Source organism: Sphaerodactylus townsendi, linkage group LG03 (genome assembly GCF_021028975.2).
Source record: "Sphaerodactylus townsendi isolate TG3544 linkage group LG03, MPM_Stown_v2.3, whole genome shotgun sequence".
NCBI lineage: Eukaryota > Metazoa > Chordata > Lepidosauria > Squamata > Sphaerodactylidae > Sphaerodactylus > Sphaerodactylus townsendi.
Genome location: NC_059427.1, coordinates 119,587,994 through 119,608,314, shown reverse-complemented (window position 1 = coordinate 119,608,314; position 20,321 = coordinate 119,587,994). Strand labels below are relative to the sequence as shown.

Below are 20,321 nucleotides of genomic sequence, written 5' to 3'. Positions count from 1 at the left end.
TGCTTAAAAATACCTACAATCTGCGCAAGGGGATATTTATGGCCCAATCCAGAGGAAGTGGGCACCATCAAGGAACTATGCTGACGTCTGAGTGGGTGGTGCCGGAGGGGGTGGGAATGGGTCAGGGCTTCCACCACAGCTTTCAAACTGGGAACGCCATGGCACAGGCCTCGAAGTTATGCCACCCAAAAGGGTGCATAACTCTGTTCTGCTCTATGGAGAGCTTTCCAGGCAGCCAGGGATTTTTTGTTTAGCTGCCTTCCTGCGCCACCTGGAAATCCTCTGGAGGAGGTGCGGTAGTGGCCCTTTCCTGGCTTCTAGGGCCCTGTGGATTGGGCTGCAAGTTCCTTTTTACAATCCAATTCAATGTCAATCTTATGCTTCAGATTCTTCCAAGAATTGTTTCACTTTTAACTGAGTCCCCTTCACTCACTCAGCATTTTTTTTTAAAAAACACATTTTAGTTCTTATAAAAGAGAATTATAGTTCAAAGCACTCTGGAGTGCATAACATTTGTTTCTCTGTGAAGTGGTGTAGCTATCTTTGAGTCTGCTTGAAATACATATCTGATCATGAACAGCTACTTGGGGGTAGTGAGAATACATAAAGTCCAATGGATAAAATGCAGAGGTTTTGGGTGACAAAAAGCTGTTTTGGACTATGTCAGGAGTGTAACAGCATCACAGCTACCCCTTGATTTTATATCCCTTTGAAAGCTAACAGCCTTTCCTCTGATGCTTGAACTTGGTAAGTAGGAAACACAACAGGAAGTTCCGCATGCAGAGATAACATAACTACAACGCATCAGAGATCCAAGCGAATGTTCAAAAATGCTGCTCCAGGGCAAGTGTCATTTCTGCAGTTACAAGCTCCAGCTCTCAACGGATATGATTTGTTTTATCAGTCAGTCTTCATTTCTGTTCTCCTTCTATCAAGAAGCCCAATAACGATTTGTGTGTCCAACGTCTCTGAGACCCTACTGCAGCAAACTTGAAATTTGGGACTTTCTTTCTCACACTGGTTGCTTTCCTAGATAGAATGACTAGTGGACTGGAGAAAACTCTTGAGACACTGATTCAATGGTGGGCCCTAGCAACAGAGCAATCCCATCATACCTGTTGTTCCATGTAAATTAATTCTACGGAAAGTGGGCTTTGCCTGTCAGTTCATAGCTTGTTATCAAAGAGTGCTCCCCAGCAAGCTGTGTCCATGTCTACAAGCCTAGAAGCATCTAAACTGCATAAAAGTCATCCTGGACAAGTCATCCCTAGGAAGACAGAACTCACCTTTTCAAAAGTAGCCAGCAGCACATGGCAGTGACCCGTATGCTCTGCAAGACAAGAAAATAAGTAGAGGTAAAAGTGTTCATGAAGGAGGGTGAAACGGGTGTATTACTTCTTAACAATTACAATATGCACCAATAGCTCATTAGCGTGGATTTTCATAGCATATCTGAACATTACTCCTAATAAGCACGATATGGCCGTTTCCGCACGGCCAGAGCAGCAGCTTCCCACTGGCTTAAATAATGCCAGTGGCGCTCCGGCAGTCGGAGGGCAGCATAGGTGTGTGTTTCCAGCCATCCAGAGCTGCACAGGAAGGAAAGGTAAGTGCTTCACAAACACCAGAGGGGCCAAAAGCGGCACCCTCACGCTGGTGTGGTTCGCACCACGCTGGCGGGAAGACACCGCTTTTGGAAAAACTTGCTCCCTGAGCGAGTTTTGAAAATGCCATCTTCCTGCTGTTTCGGGGACCTGCACACAGCGTTGCTACGATGCAGCAGCAGCAGCTGTGCGAACAACGCCCCAGGGACGGTGTTTTTTCCATCCCTAGAGCGCTGTTTTTTGGCTGTGCGGAAACGACCTATATTTGCACACTGCTCCTAATAAGCATTTATACAGCACTTTCATCATTCAAAGTGCTGTACAAATATTACCTTGTTGTAATCCTTACAACAGCATTGTACCAGTAACACAAAACTGCAGGCTGAGAGGGTGGGCCTTGCCTAAGGACACCCAGTCAATTTACCACAAAGGACAGCCTGAAATGAGAAGTTTCTTGGATCAAGTATCATTTTGTTAAGCCGCTATGCTACATTACTGCCCAAGAAATATTAGCCAACAGGGTACCTGATGCATAATCAGAATCTGGTTATGTAAACAGAACATGTGCTATAAAAATACAATGACAACTTGCTAAAGAGTTTACTTACCGTCTCCTTCGTCCACCACTGCAAGTACCACCATGGGGTATACTTCACGGTCTAGATCAAAACTCAGCTGCAAGGAGGAAAGAAATAAGGACTGTTAGACCAGCAGAGTCATACTGGTTTGTATGTATATATGCAATGTTTTGGCCATGTCCCACTGAGCACCAAAGACAAGTCAACTCCAGAAAGAAGGTGCACTTTTGCAATTGCTTTCCGAGGCTGGATCTCTTTTGTGCGAGGCCCTTTACCAATAATACACACTACTCCATTGCTGGAGTAATAAATTGGCCATAGCCATTTTATTGAGCAGAAGCGTGAGGCGAAGCATGGGTCTGGATCTGGTCATACAGGTAATGTGCTACAGCTCAGCAGGGCGGGTGCCCCGTCCCGAGCTTCGTTCTACTGCGGGGCTCTGCCGGGCGGACGCTCCTGGCCAGAGATGTTCCCCTTAGGCCTGGTTCAGCAGGGGCGGTCGCCTCTTGCCGCTGTTGCCATTCCCAAGGGGAAGGCATAGCTCACTAGCTCCCTTCCCCTTGCCCTTCCAGAGCCATACCCATGTGCAAAACTGCCAAGTGTCTAGGCTATGACAAAAGGAGCATGCATTAACATAGAAAATTAGGGAGAGGTGGGAGGGCAAATCATCCACCGGCGAGCACATGGTCCAGACAAAGGTGGGCGAGCCCCTTTAAAGTCTCAGCTCGCCCTTCCTTTCTTCCGGTGACGCTAGCCCATTTCTAGCGTGGCTCCCCTTTCGCCCTTACTGGGGCGGCATCCACTGGTCCCGCTTTTCCCCATCCTGAGCAGCAACCACGCCTCGTGGGTGATTCACAGGCGTCTTTGCATAGATATTTTCAGAATTATCTAGGTATAGAAGACTTTGTAAAGAAAATGCTTACTGACAGAAGAATATTAAACTATAGGACAGTTTCTTCCAATTATTAAACATATAGTATAAAAAGTTTATTTGAGTCCCAATTGTGCTACTTGAGCACCTCTGTGAAAAGTGTTAATGCAAGAGAAAGGCATTTTAAGAACTGAATATTCTATCTCAGAACCAATGACCACCACCCCATCCTCTAAGAAGCAGTGGTTTACAACTAGTTTCCTCAGGGGCGTACCACCCATATGCCCCTGAGCGCACGCCATCCCGTCACATGGGGGGGATGCAAAATGGCCCCCAAACCCCTCCTCCCCTGTGCTGACCTGGCTTGTCCAAGACTCCCCCGTGCCGACTCGGCTTGTCTGAGCTGGGTTGCCACAAAGGAGGAGGGGAAAGCTGCCTGGTGGGTGGAGGCTCCCTCCGTGTTGGGTGGCTGCAAGCCAGCTCCCGCCTTCCTCGGCCTCCCTGCCAGCAGGGAGGCTGGGAATGGCCGGAGCCAGCCTGAGGCCGTGGCCTGGTGGCGGGCAGCTCAGGCGCTGAGCCAAGGCCTCCAGAGTCTCCCTCTGAGGGGCCGCTTGCCTCGGCACTGAGCTGCTCGGTTGGTGCTTAGGGGCTGCTCAGTCCTTCTGTGCCAAGGTGAGCTCAGCGCCGAGGGGCTGCTCGCCTTGGCACTGAGCTGCTTGGCGCTGAGCTGTAACCACAGGCTGGAGGGCAGGAGCCGGCCTGTGGCCACATCAACAGTAGGGGGCTCAGGCGCTGAGCCCCAGCCTCCTGAGCCGCCCACCATGCTGACAGGGGAAGATGGGAACTGTAGTCCATAACATCTGGAGGGCCACGAGTTTGACACCTATGGCATAAATGGTCTTAGTCTCCTTGACATGCTTTGCAAGAAAATACCACCTTTTTAACGCTCCTTGTCTGCTTTTTGTTGCCCAAGACTCTTGCTGTTACAAAAACCATACTGAATCCTCCAAAATGGGATTGTATACCATCTAAACTTATTAATCATGATACAATACATTTTAAATGGTGAATGTGCATTATGTGCATTATATCATATTAATAATGTGCGTATTATTAATATGATATAATGTATGCAATGTACCATTTCTAGGAAAAAATGCCAGGTTCCCATATGACAAACACTTGTTGCATCAGAAGTAACCAACTGATGGCCCCTTTTCTTTTCTTGTTCTGAGGGCCTTACCTCCTCTTCTGTCCATTCTGAGGGATCAACTGTATGGGAGGGGAGACAGAACTGCTGGCAAACGCCTCGCTTGTAACGGACAGTCTCAGACTGTAAACTGTTGTCTTTGGGGATGTAACTGCCATGGAAAGAATGGAGACAGAGTGAACAGTACAAAACAGAAGACTGTTCTTGCATTCTGCCTCATAAATGGGGAAGAAAAGCACGAAGTAACACAAGAAGATTTGGCCCCTACCCTCCTGACCCAGCTGGAATCCTGTCGGACACCAGGCCCTTCTGGCAAGGCAGAGGATGAAGGCAAGATTTGAAACTGGCCCACTTTCTTGGGCAGGGAGGGACGGAGGGCCCGTCCACCTACCACCCACCTGGCGTGCAATTTTGTGGGGAGGGGGCAATTTGGGAGGGGGGGCAATTTCAGTACTTGCCCCAGCTCCATTTTATGCAGATCGACCACTGGATACCATGTAACCATTATACCTCAAATGAGCAGACTCGTTTTACGTCAAATGAGCAAGCTGATTTCCAAGCTATTTCATATTCACTAACAAAGAGGCCCTCTGGTATCCAGAATACTAAGCCTTCAACCAAAGATCTCTAGTGTATCCTACGCAAAACTCATTTTCAGGGGTGACACCAGCTTATAGAAACATTAACCAATTGCAAGGCAGCCAGCCATTCTTCATTCAGATGACATCTGGAAAATTCAATTCAGATATGCATCCAAAGCTATTTCCACTGAAAAGGATCTGAAGATCAGATCCTCTGAAGATGCCAGCCACAGATGCAGGCGAAACGTCAGGAGAGAATGCTGCTAGAACACGGCCATACAGCCCGGAAACCACACAGCCCCCCAATCGTTTGATTGCCTTGTGTTGGATGAGATTCCTTCTCCCTGCACGGATAACTTACTCACCATGCTTTTTTGCTCCCTTTGAAACAAGCCAACATACTTTGGATTGCTGTTCATACTTTTTGAATGAACATACTTCATACTCTAACCCTATGGATCTATTAATTGGCTTTTCTCTTGCTTTCCATTCTCAGGTGTCTTTTGCTTTACTGGACCCATTTGCACACATTATTGACTCCTTTCCTGATTCTACAGGTCTTGCATCTTTTCAACACCCCACCCAACAAGCTTCAAGGTTACATACAAGCAAGCTGTGAGCTATGCACCTCTGAATTTCTTGCTAGCATTTGCTATGCCACAGAGAGCCAAAACATCCTATCTTAGTACAACTCTGGAATTAATTGAACTATTTTTGACCTCTTTGCATTGAAGCCATTGGCAGATTTATTTGGCTTCTGGAACGTGCAATTGTTTCAGCCAAAGTATCTTTTCTGAAAAGTAGCACTCCTGTTGAAAGGAAGTGGCATTTTCCCCCAATGCTTAATCCAAAGTATTTGGTTGCTGGGATAAATGCAATTTTCTTCCAGAAAGAAAATTTCAACCACAATTATGGTTTGAAAGTACAGTTGCATGCAACCTCAGAATGTATTGAAAACAGCTAAAGAAATACCCTCATGTATACAAAGACAGACACATTAACTGTGTTGTTTATTAACCTTTTAGAAATTAAACGTGTTCGCTTGCTGCAGCATCCAGGTATGAATATGTGTTCAAGTTGCCCTTTACAAACCCAAAACAACTGGCAAACACCAGCAAGACTACTTCCCCCTTGACACTTAGTAATTAAAAAGAAACCTTTTTATTTACATTCTTTTCAAGGTGATCTGAATAGAGGTACATTTCTCCCTTTGTGCCGTGTGTTCAGATATAATGATATAGAAGTAATCACTGCATCATTCTCAGCTTTATGTGTTGTAGGGAACCCAGGAAAGCAACTGTGAACTTTATATCACCATCCACCTGGTATGAATTGTCCATCTCTAACGCCGCTGGCCATTCATCCAGTGACATAACATTAAAACGGGGCCAAATTCCTCGGCTAACAGATTAGGAATTGCCTATGGGAACCAGTTTACAAGTGATCAAGTTAAAACAAAAGTTAGAAGCCGCCTTGCCATTTACTGCAGCACTGCTACAGGAGGATAGGCTCACTGGAACTTGACAGTTTTGCTTTGTGGAGTACAGGACAAGCATGGGGGGTAGACTAGAGTACTAGAATCAGTCGCGAAGCTACAAGGGGACGGGGGTGCGCCATGCACCGGGCGCACGCCTAGGGAGTGCAGAAAATTGCCCCAGGCCCCTCCCCCTTTCCCCACCCCCCTCGACACCCCCCCCATAGCGCCCCCCATTCCCCTTCCCACACTTACCTTAGTTCCTTTCCTTTTTCTTGAACTTTTTCAGGCTGCAAAAGGCCTGTTCGATGTAAAAATGGCCTGAGGAACTACAGTTCCCAGGAGACCTTGGGGCTCACAAGGTCTCCTGGGAAGTATAGCTCCCATCAGGCCATTTTTAGTGTGAACAGGCCTTTTGCAGCCTGAAAAAGTTCAAGAAAAAGGAAAGGAACTAAGGTAAGTGTGGGAAGGGGGGAAGAGGTGGTGCTGCGGGGCGGGGGGGTGGGGTGCCGCAGGGGGGCCATGGGGGGGCGGAATATATAGAATGCGCATCAGGCGCAGTTTGGCCCAGCTACGCCTCTGACTATAATGCCCCCAAAGCAAGCTGAACTGAGGAACTCTTGTGAGGCCAGCAGTGCTGCACTTGGTTCAGACCAAGCAAACAGAGGTGGCAGTGAAGGGGGTTCATCAGTCTTCTTTGTGTAAGCAGGTCAGAGTTGAGCGGCTCCTTCAGAACTGCTAGTGCTTGAGGGAGACTTGGTTTTTTCCTGGCTGCCAGTGGCCCTCAAAGGCAGCCGCCCTCTGGAAGCTTCCCTGGTAAATTAAAGGACCAATCCATCCTGAAAAATACACACACACATAAATGCTACAGCCAAAAGTACAGCTTCTCATGCCATTCTCTACCTTGTATATGATAGCAGTGGTGGCAAACCTTTGGCACTCCAGACTACAATTCCCATCAGCCCCTGCCAGCCCCATGTTATGGACTACGATTCCCATCAGCCCCAGCCAATTGACCATGCTGGCAGGGGCTGATGGGAATTGTAGTCCATAACATCTGGAGTGCCAAAGATTCGCCACCACAGTGATAGAGTATTATCAAATCTGGCCCTCAGGTTCTAAGGATTGTACTGGATGTGTCTGTTTCTCTCCACAATATTACTCTTACCTCACTGTTCCATTCTGGAATTCCTCAGTAGCCTGATAATAGATTGTTATAGCCACACGAGCATCACTGTCAAACGTGAACTCCACATTGTAACAGATTTTTGCTTTGCTGACTTCCTCTCCTGGAGTCTTCACTTCCTCTGTGCATCTAATGGAATGAGAGACTGTCAAATATACTAATCTACTCCAAGGTTTCCACAAGATGAAAGCCAAAGTGCCCCAAGCAGACTTGACACCTTTATTCTGCTAAAGTATACATTAGATAGCTTCACACCTTAAGGAAGTAGTAATTGCTGTTGACTAGAACTGGAAACAGCTGAGACTGCAAGGCCTGGCGGTGTGGCCTTGATGGTACAGTGAAATTTACATGAGAAAGAAGGGACAAAAGTACTTAAGACATTTTAAAAATTTTATGAATCTGAAAACTCACCATCTCATTTTTCATGGGGTATAAAGGTTGGTTGGGAAGGAAGGCAGAATGCTACAGATTGAGCTCAACAGATCCTGGAAATTAAACAGGGTTGGTACTTGGATGAGAGACCACCAAGAAAGGCTCTGTAGGGAAAGGCAGTGATAAACCACCTCTGGTTATCACTTGCCTTGAAAATCCAGTGCTGGGGTCACCATAGATTGGTTGAGACTTGGTAGAATAATAGAATCATAGAGTTGGAAGAGATCTCAAGGGCCATCAAGTCCAACCCCCTGCAATGCAGGAACACACAATCAAAGCACTCCTGACAGATGGCCACCCAGCTTCTCTTTAAAAACATCCAAAGAAGGAGACTCCACCACACTTCGAGGTAGTGCATTCCACTGTCGAACAGCCCTTTACTGTCAGGAAGTTTTTCCTGATGTTTAGGTGGAATCTCTTTTCGTTCACCTTCAACCCATTACTCCTGGTCCTAGTCTCTGGAGCCGCAGAAAACAAGCTTGCTCCCTCACCAACATGACATCCCTTCAAACACTTATGTGCCTCTCTGAACCATCATCCTGAGAAAAGAAGTTAGTTAAATAAAATCCAGTTTTTGTGTTTTAAACTTCCAAGAGCCTCTCTATAAGTTCCAGTTATTTTGCTTCAGCTTATGGTGGCAGCATTTATCATTATAAATTGGGTTGCCCTGACAGGAGTCCTGTTTAAAGAGCCGGTGTGTGCATGAACCTTTGGCCAACAGCTATCCAAAATAACCACCCTCAGGAACAGGCTTCCCTCCCTTTTGGGTCTGTCTTCCCTCAAGGAGTGGGTGCTGTTGCAAACCCCCTTTAAAATCCTGCTAACAAAGTGACTACAAAAATGAGGCAAGTGGTGACTAGGGACAGCTTGGTGGCTACGTGTTTCAAAAACACCTCCCTCCTTAAATTTTACCTATCTCACTGGTTTTTGTACCAGGCTAGCCTGATCTCCTCAGATCTCGAAAGATAAATAGGATTGACCCTGGTAGTATTTGGATGGGAAATCACCAGGAAACCCAGGATCATGATTCAGAAGAAGGCAAAGGCAAACCAGGGCCAGCCAGCTGTGGAGGTTGTCTGGGAACACAATGGCAGGCTCACTGGGCTCCTTAGCAGGAGGAAAGTGTGGGAGTGGGAGGCAATCTGTCCTGGTTATTAATTCTACTGGATGTTTAATGGAGCCTGCAGTAGCAGGAAAGGCAGGGAGTGCCTTTCCCCAGCTCTGGTGCACAGCAAGTCTCAGGTGTAACAGAGGCAATGGGGAGCCCCTCCCTTGAGACATCGCTTCTACTAGATTCATGCAAAGCATGGGTGAGCTCCAACAGGCAGAAAAGAAATGTTCTATAATAATTCAGCTTGATCTGTGCCTTGATGTGCCTTGATCCTCTGTCAAATTTAGCAGCTAATAAAGGAATCATGATCAGGGTGTGATTCAACTCCCTACCTGCGGCTCATCCCCAAAGCCAATATTTATTGCTGTATCCTGGGCTGAAATGCTGAGGTGCATACTGAGGCTACAATTTGGAACTATGACCCAAATCATATTCTCTGGGGGCCTCTTGTTCAGGATCTGTGGGTTGCCAGTACGCGCCACATACTTTTCCCAGCCAGCCTTGCCAGCTAACAAGGATTCCAAGTCAGTAACTATTTATGGGTCGTTTCTTGAATATGCCTTTTAAGTCTGTGAAAGGGAAAAAAGAAAGTGAGACAACTCTCTGGGCTCTTATTAGATTCCATCTCTCCCCATACAGCCATACAAAAGTGGGGAGACGGACCTCTCATACCCTCTGCATTTGTATATCTGATTTCCCAGACCCTGACAACATCCCTCTGAAAGGGTATCAAAGCACTAAAGTAAATTAAATCCAGGATGCAAGGAAGGAACGGCCAAAGGATATAACATTAGTTACCAAGCCTAGGGCCTGCAAATCAAGCAGAGAGGCTGCTTTTACCAAGATCTTATCTATATGGCCTTTACTAGGTCATTTTCCCCATTCCAATCCTACCCTCTAGTTACTGGATTTTAACTGGGTCCAATTCCTGCTTAGCAACAGAAGTTAAGTTTAAGTACATCTAAATCTTGTTGTCACCTCCACTGACCCAAGCAAGAAAGGTAACAAAAGAAAGAGGAGAACAGCCTGTCTTATACTGCTGCACACATCTTCATAACTCCTCCCCAAGCAGACACACTTAATCTCTACTACACTAATCTCTAGGAGCTACATGCGGATATCCCCCTGCTGTACAGCAGCTAGTGGACTGCTTCCAACAGTCTGTAGCAAGACTGAGCGACACAAGAGACAACTTCTGAAATTCAGCTGAAAAAATAACCAACGGCAAATAGCAAAAAATACATGAGAGTCAATTGCTCATCATGCATGGAGTGCTTACCCCCAAGCTTTTTGCTCTGCACTGGGGTCTCCTCACATTTCTACATTTACACATGAGGAAATGCCCCACTGTCTGCTGCGTGGCTTGCAGCCATTTTGCCTACCCCCACTTCCGGTGTTGTTCCCAGTTGCTTGCTAGATTGGTGCTTTTTCCCCAAAGCCCTTTAATTTTAAAAATAGTTTTATTGTGGCATCTCTAATGTGATGGCACATTAGTGTTAATTTTTGTGGGGGGGTTTTAAGTCGCCCATCGATCCCCAAGAAATGCCTGCAAGGAGCGGACAGAGGAAGACAGAGAGGAGCAGATACCCCAAATCCAGGGGAAACACTTGAGTGTTCATTGGCCCAGGAATATATGAAAAAAAGAGATGTTTGGAACCTTGAAGATAAATTTGCCATGAGTTTTTGCAGAACTATCTGATGGTATAAGCTCCCTCCACCACTGCTTACTTGACCTGAAACAGGCTCAGGGGAGCGTTCTTCACCCTGTTAGAGAATTTTATGTGCAATCCATTAGTACGCATGGTTTGTCCAACAGGCCAAATAGAACACCCTAGTGCAGATCAGGGAAAATAATGGAGGGGGGGGGGGAAGGCCTCTTCTTCCTGTGAACCATGGTTCTCATTTGAATCAGCCCTCAAGCCCCTGAGAATAGAGTTCCACGGACAGAGTTCAGACCATATGTCTGATTGCTGGACCCAGGAGAATGCAATGAAAAAATACTGCTTAGCAGAGGCATAGCTAGACCAAACTGCGCCCGGTGCGCAGTGTGTTTTTTCCATCCCCCATGCCTCCCGTGGCCCCCCCGCGGCACACATCCCTGCCCCCCTTCCCACACTTACCTATGTTCCTTTTCTATTTCTAGTACTTTTTGAGGCTGAAAAAAGCAGCCTCTTCATAGTTCAGGGAAAAAACTGCCTGATGAACTATACTTCCCAGGAGACCTTGTGAGCCCCAAGGTCTCCTGGGAACTGTAGTTCCTCAGGCAATTTTTAGCCTGAACTGTAAATAGGCTGCTTTTTTCAGCCTCAAAAAGTACTAAAAAAAGAAAAGGAACGTACGTTAGTGTGGGAAGGGGGGTGGTGTGTGTGTGTGTGCCGCGGGGGTGCCGCGGGGGGACGCGGGGAAAAGGGGGAGGGGCCAGAGGCAATTTTACGCCCCAGGCGTGCGTCTGGTGCACAACGCACCCTCCCCCAGTCCCCTTGGTGCTCCACCACTGCTGCTTAGTTAGGTCTTTTAAGGGTTATTCTGTCCACTACACTTCCATCTCTTCCTTCCCCAGTAGAACTCAGGGTGGCATATCTGGTTTTCCCTCCTTCATTTTATTCTCATAACAATCCTATATGGTAGGTAAATGCTGAGTCCATGCAATTGGCTCAGTGGCATAATGTGAGCTTCATAACTGAGCAGGGATTTGAAACAGTATCGTCCAGATTCTAGTCCAGCAAGCAATCAACATCAAATCAGCTCTTCAGAAAATTGCCTTTAAAGATCTTTTTAGTATGTGGGCAACAAATTCAGAATATTTCATCAAGTGCTCCTAGAGTTCAGCTCAGCATCAGGTTCAACTGACTTTTGACTACCCAAACATACCCAAGAGCTAAAGTGACTAATTAACCAAGTGCTTTTTGCTCCCACTGAGATTTATGGAATCACAAACCCTGACCTGAAATTACTGACTTACTTGACTAGGCGTAATGTGTCCTTGCGAATGTTGATGAGACTTCTCAGTGTCTTCACTGGTTCCTGGGGTGGTGGGGCAGCATATGGAAACTAGACAGAAAGACAAAACAAATGAGAGCAGACATTTCAGATGACTATCCAGGAGGCCCTAGTTTTAGAGAACAATATAAAATGAAATGTGTATTTTCACTATAAACCTTGCAGAGTTCATAGAGACACATGGCAGGCATTGTTTATTGCAGATCTGAAAGATTTCTTAGTTACATGGCGCTGTGAAGGATTGCACAGACAGAGTAGCAATTTCTGTCCAGAAAAGGAATGCCTGATCTACAGTCAGGGCTTGTATTTTAGGAGTAGAGAGAAATAGCATATTTATGCCTCTTTAGAAAGGCACGAGTAAGTGTGTGCATACTTGTGCAATGCTGCTCCAGAGAATCTAGAACAGCGATTCTCAACCTGTGGGTCATGACCCCTTTGGGGGTCGAACGACCCTTTCACAGGGGTTGCCTAAGACTTTCTGCATCAGTGTTCTCCATCTGTAAAATGGATAAAAGTTAGGGTTGGGGGTCACCACAACATGAGGAACTGTATTAAAGGGTCGAGGCATTAGGAAGGTTGAGAACCACTGATCTAGAAGAAGAAAAGTTTGGATTTATACCCCACCTTTCTCTCCTGTAAGGAGACTCAAGGTGGCTTACAAGCTCCTTTCCCTTCCTCTCCCCACAACAGACACCTTGTGAGGTAGGTGGGGCTGAGAGAATTCTGAGAAAACTATGACTAGCCCAAGGTCACCCAGCAGGAATATAGGAGTCTGGAAACACATCTGGTTCACCCGATCAGCCTCTGCCACTCAGGTGGAGGAGTGGGGAATTAAACCCGGTTCTCCAGATTGGAATACACCTGCTCTTAACCACCACACCACGCTGGCTCTCCATCTAGAAAATGTATTTAAAAGCCTGAAAAAGTCCTCCTGAGAAGAAGGAAAATTGCCACTGAAAGGATTGAGGTAAAGAAAATGGCACTGATGCAAGCAGAACTGAAAAACACATCCTTTCCTGTCTATTTATGTCTGCAATCTTTCAAAAAACACTTGGGAAATACTGCAGCAAAGTTGGGGAAAACACACGAACAGGATGAACAGAGGGTGATATCATAGGGATGTTCCTGAAAACATTACTGCACTGAGGAAGCCGATGCAAAGTGAAACATTTTTTGTGGAAACACCCCAGGAAAAACTGGAGATGGCTCAAAAAAGGAGAAGTGTTTTGAATCTGGAGACTGGGTCCTCACACATGATTCTGCCTTAAACTAAGACAGATCACTGGTCCATTAAAGTCAGCCTTGTTCACTCTTATTGGGACAAAGATCTTTCAAATTGTAGACTACCTGACCCTTTTTAATCAGGCACTGAATCTGGCGTCTTCTGTATGCAAAGCAGATGTTCAACCACTAAACCACAGCCCCTCCTTCCCCCACTGCCTCCAAAGAGGATGCCCGGCAATTAAGCTACAGAAAATCTTACAATTGATGAAGTTTCTCAGGATACACAAAAGCAGTTCAACAAGACAAAGTACTATTACTTTTTCAATAACCTGCATTTCTATCATAAAATCCTTCAAGCACACTCCCATTTCATCTGTCCTTGCTAGAGATTTTTATTTTCAAAGAGCAGATTATATTTTTCTCTTCACTGTTACAATAGTGAAACCTCCCAGCTGAAAATGTTCCATGCATGCATTACGGCCACAATGCAGCCGCCTTGGGAACCATTGTCCTGAGATTTCTTGCGGGTGACCTGGCTGTTCTTGTTCCAATCCTGAAGAGATGGTAACATAGGCTGCACCTACCAGGACAGAGATTCAGGATATTTTAGTGAAAAGATGGAAACTGCTGGCAGTTCTCTTATCCATATTAGCTCCCCACCCCACCCCCACATCCCTTCTCTTCCCACCTTTTTTGCAGCAGCCTAATGTACCTAGTGCAAAAAAAGCTGAGGGTATTTTTAGTCTGCTGATGCAGCAGAACACTGATTTAGATCAGAATCTGGCAGTGGGGACAGCAATTATTCGCTGCCTGCCTGCTGCAGAATGAATACCGATCTGCCTATTTAACCAGCTGCTCTCGAGGGGCAAAAAGGGATTATGTCGGTTTGATATTAGTCACCTGCAGTGAGATGTGACAAAAAAAGAAACCCTGCTCAGAAGGACTGCTCAGCCAGGAAGGACAGGAAGCAAACATGCCAGAAAGCGAGCATGGCATTGTGCAGCCTATGCTGAATCAGTACTGATACGCTCAGAAATGACCTTGAATCATTAATATTGTGGACTGATGACCTCGGTGTGCATTTCAAGGTCAGAACTGCTTCCAAAGCAAATTTAGTCTCTCCCTTGTTTCACAGATTCTGGTGTTTGTTTGAGAAAATCTCTGTCACCTCTTTTTATTCCTCATCACCTTTTGTTTTGGGATTGCTGTGGTGTCTTGTTTCTATTTCAAAACCAACACAAAGCTCGCTCATACAACATGAATAAGGTTGGAATTGGTTCTAACATTGAGAAAAAAAGTAGCAATTAGGCACCAACCAGCCAATAATGCCTGCATGCACACATACAGAACATCACACAACAAACTGAGCTTCCATTAAGAATGGTGCCATCAACAAGTGCTTCATGGAACATTTCCAGATAGACTGGTGCACATACCTGCAAGGACCTGTGTGAAGTACCCCAGAATTTTCATCAAAGTTCACTATAAATGGGTCTGTGTTTTAAGCATGTCCACAGGTTACTAAGTGCCTTTTTCAATTAATCGTGTGATATTTATGCAAAATATCTAGGTTTCAGGAAGAACTCTCCACTGCCTGATAGCCGAACACGGATTCATCCTGGTTCTGGTACTCCATCTCCCCCTTATCACGTGCTTTTAAAGAACCTTTATGAAAGTGAACCCTTTTAAAAAACACACGCCGAATCCAGATCGGTGGGGAGGATCGGGGTTTGAATCTAGATTTGTTTTTCCTGCCATAGGGAGTGACGCGGAGCCTTTCAGCCAATCACCTTTTTTTTTTGTTTCGCGCCGGCGGAGGCTACGTTGAAACGTGGCTGCGTGGAATGTGATTTCTGTGCCAACTGTAAACTAAAGTTATACTTTTGTTCCAGTGCAGCTGTGTGGTGAAGAGTACCGAAGCCACGCATAAACGTAGCTTAGCATGAAAAACAGCTACTGTCCTATCTACGCATGCATGTGGTGACGTAGCTGCGCAAAAAAAGTTTTTTTAAAAATTCCTGCCCCAACACAGTGCAACAGCCAATCAGGATGAGGAAGAAAGAGCCGCTTAGCAGATCGCACAATCATGGGGAGTGCTGCACTGTTTGAAATCATGATAGACATGGATGTCCTCATCACACACACGCTGCAGTGGGTGAAACAGGATGAACAGGTTTCTTTTGAAGCCTTGTTGTATCTAGATTTAATTTCTCAGTGGGGGAATGGCCTAAAGGGAACTTCAAGGGGGGGGGGACTCATCTCCCAGTCGAAGAACTATCCAGCTCTTTTAGATATGCAGGCAACCTAGCTTGGGAGAGAACAATAGGGACAATGAAAAGTCATACCTCAAACTACAGAGGCTTGAAAGGGAAACAGATCAGTGTCATTTTCCCTGGAGAATAGGAAAGGCAGTAAATTCACTGTTAAGAAAAGACAGGAATGAAAGGGATATAAAGACCCTTGACTGCAAAAAGGGAGGTCTTCTCAGTCTTCCTTTAGCTCCATCACTGAAGCAGTTGGCTGTCTCAAAACTTAGCTCCTTTTTCCAAGATGACCATGTGCCATTGAACAATGGGGGAGAGCCCCATCAGTGAAACATATGAACCATTTCTGAATGCTTGCAGCTCCAAGAACTAAGAACCTAACATACAAGTGAGAAGAGCGTCAGAGGAGTTGTTGTGGAACTAGGCATACATGCATTTCTATGACTTTATTAATCTGGATTCTGCTCGCTTGATTTCTGTGACCATTCCATGGCCAAATTGGACGTGCTTACCCAAAGCAAAAGGAGGGAGAAGGTATGAGGTTTTTACTTGAATCTAGTAATCCTTTCAATGGCTGGAGTGAAAGAGTCAAACAGGATGTGCAATCACAGATGGAGTCTTTGAATGGCAATGCAGCAAAAGAGTGCTGAAGAACTAGTCCTTTAGAAGGAAATACCCTTTTAGGAGGTGGTAGCAACCAAGACAGAATGAAAAGTAGGAGCAGACAAGGAAAGGGAGGTGGGCTGGACAGTGGTCCAGCAAGACTGGGCAGTTTTCTGTGCATATGCACAGAAAAACAGCTTATGAGAACAGTTATGCCTCAACTCGCTATTCCAAATTAAGGAGTTTTAGAGTTTCAAAACCAAATTTCACATAGTTCAACTAACCTACTATGATCAAACCAGATATCATATATCCATTTATATAGCTAACAGCCAAGTATGGGCTGATCTGTAGATATCAAAATCTGCAGATTAGGGCCACACTGTCACTAAACTGTTTTTCCTGCAAATCTGGGAGGACTCCACAAATTTGAAGAAAAATCTGAAAACTTAAAAAAAAAACATTGTGGGATTAAAACATGATGTAGGTGCAGCAGATCCCTGACACTGTACTGGGCTCACTGGGGGGAGCTGGGGCTGCAACAGGCTCACTGGCACTAGAAGCAGTGGGAAGGTTACAGATGCCGTGATCCTGGCAGTGGAGACAGGGAGACATGCCAGACTTACTGGGGGCAAAAGCAGTGGGGGGAGCCACTGACAGGCTCACTGTCAGCAGAGCTGATGGGGGGCAGGAGCTTCAGCAGGCTCCCTGGAACTAGTAGGGATGGTGGTGGGGAGCTGCAGCTAAGGGGGAGAAGGGATCCTCCCACACCATGTGAATACTAGGGGTTTACACATATATTTTAATTCTCAACCTAGCAAAATATGAAGATACTTAATCAGGAGATCAGATCTATGGACAAGACAAATCTTTCTAAAAATTTGGAAAATGTCCCAGGTTTGCTGAAAAATCTGAAATTTTAAAAAAATAAGGGGGGGTAGGGAATCACAAAATGGCAAAAATTACACCTGTAGCTTTAAGGAACAAATGCTCTCAGTGGCTACTGCTAGGCAACCATAACAGTTTGGCCAGAGTTCAAAGGTTGGTTTCTGTCAGTAAACGCGAGGAGGTGAGAATGCCCTTTCTAGTGGTGTTCTGGCCTTTGAGGAAAGATTCATTACGCCCAGATACGGCAGCAACCACCCAGTACTTGATACAACATAAGTTCCATGACTAACCAAGGTGCAGCTGCTCATTAGTGTTCAATAACAGCCACCCCACAAAAGCCAGTGTAGTACAGTGGTTATAGCTCCAACCTAGGATCAGGAAGACCCAGGTTTGAACCTCTACTCTGCTATGGAAATTCACTGAGTGACTTTGAGCTAATAACTCACACTCAGGCTAACTTACCTCACGGGGAAGCTTGAGGATAAAATTGAGACGAGATTGATTTAAGCTGCTTTGGGTCTCCACTATGGAGAAAGGTGGGGTATAAATGAAGTAAATAAATAATCAATACAGCTGAAGATGGGGGAGATAAAAGGTTAGTTGGTGGGTGGAAGAGGAGAAAGAAACAGAGAAGGGTGAAGATATTGGGGTTGCCAAGATAAGGGAAATAGCACATTAGATAAGGGAAATAGCACAGGAAAAAATGAGGTGCCTCTTGCAGGGTTCCCACTGTACAACCTGGCAACCAGCACTGCCTGGTGTAGTGAAGGAGGAAAAACTGAAGACAGAGGGCAGGTAAAGGTAGGTTGACTGGTGGATAAGAAGGAGAAAAGGAAGCAACAAAGGTTGACAAGCTGTGGGGGCTTTCAGGGAAGGGAAAGAGGAGATGGGGGGGGGGGAGTGGGATGCTGCCAAAGCAGCATTTAAAAAAAAAATCTGCACAGCCTATCAAATCTCTGATAGTCAATCAGAAGTCTTGCAAGCAAAAGCTTTAGCTAACCCCACCCACTTTCTAAAAATAACTAGCTGGGCTCTAGAAGAGGTGTCAAAGTCTCCATGGGACTCATGGGCACCACTTTGGAGACCCCTGAGTAAAACTGTCAAAATGAAAAAGAAAAGATCCTTGAAAAGGGCCCAAGGAGTAAGCCACAGGTGTCACACTCGTGGCCCTCCAGATGTTATGGCCTACAGTTCCCATCATCCCCTGCCAGCATCATGCTGGCAGGGGATGATAGGAACTGTAGGCCATAACATCTGGAGGGCCGCGAGTTTGACACCTGTGGAGTAAGCGAACAAAGAACACTCCCCTATGACTGGGATTCCAAATATCCCAAACTCATTGAGACTCCACTCTACATTCCAATCATGGCAGTCAAAGATCAGAAAGAAAAGAGATCTGAACTTGCAGGTCTGGTTTTCTAATGGGACCTGGATTTGCCCTCAAGGATTGCGCCCGTCCCACCTGGAAGCTGCTTCCAAAAGGATTTTTGAGCATCTCCACAAAGTACAGCAGTGGGTGTCTGTTTTCTGGGTTTCCACATGAATTATATACCCTGAGTTCAAAGATCTTGTGAATTGCCTTTTTTCCTGCTTCCCCAGCACTGTGATACAGTTTCTCTGCCTTTGCTCTGATCTCTCCCTTTCTGTTCTTTGCATCCAAAGGGGAGTGTGTGTATCACTATGTGACAGGAAGGTGTAGATTTTTGGATCTTCCTCCCCACATATGTGGCACCATTTTCTCTCCCTTCATCTCATGCTTGCCATTCTTTGCCTTTAAAAAAACACAGGTATATCACTAGTGTGACACATCTACTATAGTTTTCTTAAAAGTTCATCAAAAAGTGCGCTCATAAAAAGGGAGCGAATGGCAAGTAGAGGAGGATATCACGGGCAATCCTTCCCATATTGATCACCTATTGCTGCTGCAAGGCCCTCTGCCCACACAATGGGAGAGCAACAGGGAATTATCCCTGGAAGCAATGCATCGATAGCAAACTCATTTACACATTATACCATTATCTTTTGTTTGTCTGCATAAACACTTTTCACTGAGTCAGCAGCAAACGACATACGAAATGTTTCATGAAGTATGTACAGCAGGACAGAACTTTAGCAATTGTTCTAGTTCTGCTTCTGTTATCCAAAAGGATGAGGAACGGCATCACAGAACCTCGGCACAGACTACACAGAAATATATCACACCTCCGGAGGTGGGTTTTCTAATCTCTCTCTCTCTATATATCTATATATATACACATGTATATATATATATAGGTTTTTAATGTAAGATGTATATATAGATATATAGAGAGAGAGAGATTAGAAACTTATGTATATGCTGACTTGAGCATGCTAACCAGAGGCGTTCCAGGGGTAAATGGCGCCCGGAGACAAATTGTCTCCAGGACACCCGCCCAGCCTCTGTCCCCCCTGCTCTGCCCTTGATGCCCCCAGGCTCCACCCCCACTGCCCTCGACCCCACCCATGTCACCATGGACATGGGCAAGGTCCAGGGTGCCCACCTCCCCCTCAGACTCCCCCTGACTTGTACTGCAGTCTCTTCTGGCCTGCCTGAAGGGGAGGTCAGAAGAGACTGCAGGCTGCTGGCTGGGAGTCCAGCTGGCAGGGTGGGAGGGAAGGGAAGGGGGAGTCCAGGGTGGGATTGAGGGCACTTGGAGGCAGCAGGAAGTCCTGCTGCCTCATCATTTATGTGTGCCTCGGATGGGGTCGAGGCACGCAAAAACGACAAGACAGCAGGACTTCCTGGTCATGTGGGGGGCTGATTTTGCGCCCCCACGTGACCAGAAGAGTGGCGCCCGGGGACAAGGGGTACCCCTTGTCCCTAGGCAGATACGCCACTGATGCTAACTTGAGCATGCTGTATAATATAAAAGAGGCAGGGGCCACTGACTGCTGCCATTTACAATCAAGACAGGGCATATTAACTGTGGGCCTTTCCCCACTTCTCCTGCTGCCGCTGTCGCTGCGCGCTGCTCTGAGCGCGCGGCATCCCTGGGGGTCATCCAAAGGCGCCGTTTTCGCCAGCGCCAGGGATGCCGCGCGCTGAGCGGGCGCAAGAGCGGCAGCGTCGGGGTGGCTGCCCTGTTGCCACCCCTGACGTGGGGAGTGCAGTGGGACCCCGCGCTACTTGCGGAGAGTAGCGCGGGGCTTAAGGTAAGTGGGGAAAGGGCCATTGATTCACTATTCAAAGAGCTGTGCAGGTGCGTGAGTGAAAGGGGGTTCACGTCTGCTGCCCTAGGACAATTAGCATCCTGCAAACACTCCTACTTGTTGA

General features: G+C 46.3%; 1 protein-coding gene across 6 annotated transcripts in view; it reads right to left on the bottom strand.

Moving 5' to 3' along the window:
• The window catches only part of RNF157 (ring finger protein 157), a 161,950-nt gene that overhangs the window by 39,758 nt on the left and 101,871 nt on the right, over window positions 1–20,321 (bottom strand). For all 6 annotated transcript variants that reach the window (XM_048487566.1, XM_048487567.1, XM_048487564.1 and 3 more), the window contains exons 3-7: window positions 12,010–12,098; window positions 7,487–7,633; window positions 4,297–4,414; window positions 2,213–2,279; window positions 1,287–1,330 (exon numbers count right to left, since the gene is read on the bottom strand). In XM_048487566.1, the coding sequence (XP_048343523.1) occupies window positions 1,287–1,330; window positions 2,213–2,279; window positions 4,297–4,414; window positions 7,487–7,633; window positions 12,010–12,098 (465 nt within the window). The remainder of the gene's footprint in view (window positions 1–1,286; window positions 1,331–2,212; window positions 2,280–4,296; window positions 4,415–7,486; window positions 7,634–12,009; window positions 12,099–20,321) is intronic.